General features: G+C 38.7%; 1 protein-coding gene across 1 annotated transcript; it reads left to right on the top strand.

Annotated features, from left to right (window-relative positions):
• Nucleotides 1-2,464: 2,464 nt before the first annotated feature.
• Nucleotides 2,465-5,653, top strand: myl13 (myosin, light chain 13). The gene is made up of 5 exons (XM_038717804.1): nt 2,465-2,656; nt 4,200-4,227; nt 4,608-4,757; nt 4,967-5,140; nt 5,243-5,653. Exons 1-5 carry the CDS (start codon nt 2,549-2,551, stop codon nt 5,347-5,349), a joined length of 567 nt encoding a protein of 188 aa, XP_038573732.1. The 5' UTR covers nt 2,465-2,548; the 3' UTR covers nt 5,350-5,653.
• The last annotated feature ends 906 nt before the right edge of the window (nt 5,654-6,559 follow it).

The following is a 6,559-nucleotide window of genomic DNA, read 5'->3' as shown; positions in this document are numbered from 1 at the left end:
ATTGCAGCCATGTGCTGTTTGACACTAATGAGGAACAAACTGCAGCCATGACTTATTATTTCTCCAGCACGCACTAATCTGGTGATTATTTCATGCTCCAATGTCCCATCCCTTTAATGGCAGGCCAGGCCACAGTGAGTGCGAGGCAGACAACCAGAGCAAGCCTAATTATTTTTCTGTGTGTGTTCCTCTTAATACTATTTAAAGGATGAGGTTCTCTTGATCTTAGATTATGGTTTAGATCCTTGAAATACATCAATGAACAATATCAACCTGCAATGACATATCAAACAGTATTTCTGTCTGCAATGAGCAAAGGGGATCTCAGAGCTCATTCAGTATGTATATTGATTTAAAAGTCTTTGCTCATGAAAAGGAAATCTGAAAACTCATTTATTTTAGGTTTAAAAGCAAGCGGATGGAGATAAGAGGAATGCATGTGGTACAGCATTGCAAGCCTGATAAATAATGATGAAGGCCACATCTTGCATGCATTTCTCAACAATAGATTATATACTACTCACCATTTGCCACTATTGACTTGATTTGTTGCCATATTTGTCGCATGAGATGGATGGGAGCCCAGTGCTTTAGATACAAGCCCAGAGCAGCTGTTCAGTAACATCTGTCAGTGCAAAGATAAAGGGATGTAAAGAAGTGTGATTTCAGATGATCGATGTGTGGATGGGGTAAAATAATGCTTTAGGTACATTGACACAAGATGAAAAATTCAAAACAAATTTGTTTAAAAATCAAAACAAGTGCAAGAATTATTTTTATCACTGTGTTGTTAATGGATTGTTCAAATGCACTGTTAAGCCTTTGAAGTTGCAGGAGAAATTACTTGCTTCTCTTTTTTAGCTTTCACTCTCATTTATTTTTGGATGGGTCATATTTCATACTCCATCTGTCTAGAGATGTGAAATCAAAATAGATTGCAGCACCTGTACACAAAACAACATTTATTTTTTATCCATAGTGTACCTACCTTCCCTTTGACTGTGAGCCTTTAACTACCGTAAACAATAATTTACTGAGTGCTATCAACTGATTCAGTTCTCATAATTATGGTAATTATGTATGACTTCAGTCTTACCTGCTGTCATGAAATTTCAACTTCAGTGAGTTTCATGTTTTGTTGTTACATTTTATTGTTGCGGCTTTCTCAGCACATTCACATTCTAGGACTTTTTTTTCATGATTTGCAAACATGATGTTTAACTTCATTTTAAAAAGAATAGAAGCAGTTCATGCAAAAAAAGCACATAAATACAACAACAATGAAAAAACCTAAAGTAAAAGCTAAAGTAAACAAAAATGCATTTTACACCCTAAGTGTTTAAGTGTGAGAGGCTGCAAGGGCACCGCAACATAACACGATGGTAACCCCGTGTTTAACGTCAGAACGCTATGAACTGTGGGTAATTCATTTAGGCAAAGTCTGCATAGATGCGGACTTATGGAAAGTGTGTATAAAGGGCTCAAAAAGTCTGTGAGAGATCCCTCATGCACTTGACGATTTGATTTGACAGTGGGACAGCCCTAAGCCCTCACAGATTTACCTCGAATGCGCCTCAGAGACTGTGAGTCTGTAAGGGTGGAGATTGGGATTCAGCCCATGAATGAACTTTGGAGGTTGCTACACTCTTAATTAATTTGCAAATTAGTAGAATATTTGCTTGAGTGCAAACACCAAAAACATCATCCTGGCTGTCACTCTGTCTACAACCTCCGTCTCCATTCAAGTGTGAATGGCAGTTTCAAAAAGTGGCACTTAGTGTCATCCCAGATTACTTCCTTGACGTTTATGTTCTTGAAAGAGGCTTGTTCATATGTAACTACACTCGAAAGGTCCGAGATCAGACAGGAACAACATTCCGTGAATCCTATTTTGGGGCGGATTTGAGTTTAATGCTCTGCAAATCCCTCTGATCAGACCAGATAAATGGTCATCACAAAGGCTTGTCTTGGCACATCATGTGCACGGTGAATATTCACTGTCAATAATCATTGTCATTCTGGTGCTAATACTGTCTCATTGGTCGCAATCTTGAATAATAATCAAGGATAATTGTGGGGAATTGCAGCTCATCATACAGCATTGTAATTTAAACAACTTCACACACTTCTTGTCCAGCAATCATCATTTTCATCATCTCCTCTTCACTAAAAAAAAACACCCCAATTCACTGAACAAGGTCAACAGTCCAAGACAAGGGAGGTTACACAAGGTCTCACTGATCGTGTTGATGGAAATAGCTTCATTAGCAGAACCAGGCCTAGGATTTCAGCTAATATAGTTTTGTATCATCCATATCCTGATGATGTACACACACACAACCTTTGTCTTAAATAGAAGCACAAAGCCATATCCTTTTATAGTCCTCCCCCTATTGTTGGCAGTGTGGTTTGGCATAGAAGGGGGTGGAGATGACACCTGTGGACAGTGGATAAAGGGGTCTAACCTCTAATCGGCCACCTCCACCCACATTGTGCTGGTACCCTCTGTTGTGTCATCTTGCCCTTTGTCTCCGGAGAGCTTCTTGCAATGGCCCCTAAGAAGAAGGAAGAGCCGAAACCTGCTGCAGCAGCGCCCCCCAAACCCCCAGAGCCTGAGCGTCCTAAGACCCCGGAGTTTGACCCTGCATCAGTGACGGTAAATCAAAACAAATAAGCAATATCAAGCAATGCAGAGAAACTGTAGGTCGACACAGATCATGTTATTTTAATCTTTTAAATGACAAGTGAATACTCTCACTGAAAATTGTTAGTATAGTAGCATTTCTTTTTTATATTACAGTTGTATTAGTACTAATAAAGAGCTTTCATAGAAATGTTCAATATGAGCCAAGCTTGTGTTTAAAGAGAGAGCATCAGAGACCCCATGTGACCTAAACTTGGCAGTGCAAGCGAAACTAGACTGTACAGCCATTTGAATGGGTTGTGGTTATAATGGCAATTTGTATAAAATTTCTCAGTCTTTCAGCTCCAACATCCATAACAAATTGTGTTATACAGTTAAAGAAGCTGTGACTTCTTGTAAGATTGAGAGGCAAACTAGCTGATACCAGACATCATGGAAAGATCCTCTGCTGACTTGGCCCCTTCTCAATGGATAAATGTTTTCCTGGTTGAGTGAGCTGACATGTTACAATGGAGCATGGTTAAAGCCACAAAATATGATTTTCATTATGTCTGTGAATAGCAGACCACCCACACCATTCCTCTGAGGGCAAAAGGGTGGAAAAAACTGGGAGGAAGAAAAATATAGATAATTATTTCCATCGCCATCCGTCTTTATACATGCTCAGATAAGTGTTTGAATAATATTTTTACAAAGCTTTGTGGAGGGGCTGGGGTTTTGTAGATATCCAGACATCACACTGTCTGAAACGGAGGGCACTCACGGGAGTCCAAAATATACATAGACTATAAATAGTCAACAGTTGTCATAGATATTCAGAACAATTATTTATTTTTAGACTTTGCATTCATTTACATTCCAGTTACATTAAACTGGAGTGCAATGTGATTGTAAAACTGAATAGTCACACAGACAGTAGTTAGTTTAACATTTATCTCTTTCGCTGGTATAGAACACCAAAAAAAACTGCATTATATTTACATTTAATACTACTAAAAATGTATTGGTCTTGTGAAGCCTCTTTCATACTGCAACATATTTAAAGAGTTCTCAGTGGGTTCCCCATTAAAGTTTTAAACCACTTTTGTTCTTCACTGAACACGTGGTTGTTGAATTAGTACATGTTCTAAATTAGTGCATGTCACTAAATTTAAGTCTGAATAAAAGTGTGCAGGACTTCATTTAATTTTTTTTCTTTATCTTCCACTCATGCAGTTGCAAATAGGTTGTTTGCCACATATTGCATCTAAAAATAAACTCAAATGAAGCTGACAGTAGCAGACAGTATACATACTGTAAGAAGGGGTTGTTAAGCCCAAGGTCACTTATAAACAATGTGCTGTGATTGGAACAGATCCAGACTATAACTAGATCAGTTGGAATGTCATAACAAAGGTGGAGTCAAGATCACAAGGTCATGCTTGACTCTCTGTTCTCTACTTCTGATTAAATTAATTTCTTCTGCTGTCAGTCCCATTCCCTTGACTTGTGAACTGTACTTTTTCCTGAATGATCAGCAGCACCTAACCGCCTTGTTTGCTTTGTCTTTTTTCAGCTGGAATTCACCCCCGAGCAAATTGAGGGTAAGCTGAGGTTGTTGTTACAGTTGTCATTTGTGTTGCGTGGACTGACAACTATTTATAGAGGGAATGTGTGGTTTGTGCTCTCCATTAGTGTGTGAGAAATGTTCAGCAACAGCTGATGATGCAGCAATTGAGGGATATGCTATTATTTTAAAATAAACACATCCGTCTAAGTATTTAGCTAAGCTTTGAAAGGAGATGAAAGAGCATGTCAATCAAAGTAAAGTGTAAAAGGACCCTTTTATCAGAGGGATACCATTACACGTCATTACTTCGCAGCCTCTTCAAGGCCTTTCCTCAAAGATTTTTTCTGCACTTTTCGATCACACTGAACTGAATAGAAATCAAAAGGAATAAGCTGATTTTCTTTTTGTTCACAGATTTCAAAGATGCTTTCCAGCTGTTTGACAGGACACCAGCCAATGAAATGAAAATCACTTACGCCCAGTGTGGAGACCTGATTAGGGCTTTGGGCCAGAATCCTACCAACGTAGAGATCATGCATGTCCTTGGAAAGCCCAAGCCTGAAGGTGGGTGGTATGCACAACATGTAATGTGCTGAGTGATTCCCCTCTTGTCTATGTGCACAGTGAGATTGGTGTTAATACTATGGTTCAAAGGGAGCATTAGCTGAATACAGAGAAAGGCTCAAATAAAGTTCAACATTCGTCATGATTGAAGACTGTCCAGCTTTTTGGTTTTTCTTTGGTAAAATCAGCATTTTAATTATTTTCCAAAGACATGCAGACCAAGATGCTTGACTTTGACCAGTTTCTGCCCATACACCAACACATTTGCAAGGCCAAGGACCGTGGAACATATGAGGACTTTGTGGAGGGTCTAAGGGTGTTTGACAAGGAGGGGAATGGCACAGTCATGGGAGCTGAGCTCAGGCACGTTCTGGCAACACTGGGTGAGTTGAACAGTCTTACTGCAAATTCATTTTATAAAGCCGTCATTATAAAAATACATACTGAGCTGACAGTTCTCCTGGTTTCTTCCGTATGGACCATAGGTGAGAAGATGAGGGAGGACGAAGTGGAGCAGCTAATGCAAAACCAAGAGGATTCAAATGGATGCATAAATTATGAAGCTTTTGTAAAGCACATTATGGCATCTTAAAATGGGTACCTCATTGTCATTCTGGTGCTACATCTCTCTCCATTATGAAATCAATATGATAATAATATTCAATATTCTTCTTCGCTACAAAACAAGATCTTGAGTTCTTGTCCACAGAAGATCTTTGTGTTTCTGTAAATCCCATTTTGTATGTTTCTTATTTCCATGCGTCTCAGATGTACCTATAACTCATCAGTATTTGACCTTGTTTTTCTAAGACCGCATGTATTGATGTGATCATTATCCCTGCTCATATTGTAGATCATGGTAAATAAATAAATTACTTTCGATGTTGTTTGCAAAATGATGCTCCTTATTTTATTAAAGAGAGAATTACACTCACCAGAAGAAGGTGAATTTTGGCACACGGTCAGTACTGAGTACATTAGGAATACAACTTTTCCACTATGGACCTCAGTGCTGACAGTGCTGGGAAAACAAAACTTTTTCTTTTCCAACAGGTGTATGAAAGACGACACTTTTTGTTTTACATCACTGGGAAAAAAAGTGCAAAATAAAGGGTAAAAACACACAGTCAGTGTTTTTCAGGATATTAAATTGCATTAATATAAAATTGTTGTGTAGCTTGGTATACAGAGTGCATCAACAACCATATATATATATATATATATATATATAGTTATAGTTTTATGTTTCTCTAGGACATGTGTGGCCCTGCTATGGACCTGTCCAGGGTGTACCCCGCCTTTTGTCCGATGTCAGCTGGGATTGGCTGCAGCCCCCCGTGACCCTGTACGCAGGATAAGCGATTGACGATGGAGGATGGATGGATAGGACATGTGTGGTGCCGTTTAAGCCAGCAGGAGGAGCTGTTGCCTAATTAATTTCTTTGTCATCCAATCACAGGGATTTCAGTGAACACTGAAATGCTAAGTTGTTAAAAGGGCTACTTTGCATCATGAAATATTTGCTATATCTAATCTGGTAGCTGCTAACAATGCCAACAAATATCAGTGAATTCATGCTGAATCTACCGAAAGTGTATTACTAGAGGCTAAAACAGTTAAGTGTTCACCTTTAATTCCCTCTCAAGCTGCTTTAAATTGAACAATGTGCTTTTATTCGAGTTACAGCATTGTATTTGCGTGTTTCAGCTATTCATTGAAGCTGGAGTTTATGATGTTTACAGTGTAAAACACAATTTAAACCCATGTGTTTTATAAGCTGCACCATTCCTTCAAATAGAAAT

This window comes from Micropterus salmoides, unplaced genomic scaffold, assembly GCF_014851395.1.
Source record: "Micropterus salmoides isolate LMB-PRFRI ecotype aquatic unplaced genomic scaffold, ASM1485139v1 Ms_hic_scaffold_14, whole genome shotgun sequence".
Lineage (NCBI taxonomy): Eukaryota > Metazoa > Chordata > Actinopteri > Centrarchiformes > Centrarchidae > Micropterus > Micropterus salmoides.
The sequence above is the reverse complement of the archived record's forward strand: the minus strand, read 5'-3'. Positions and strand labels throughout refer to the sequence as shown.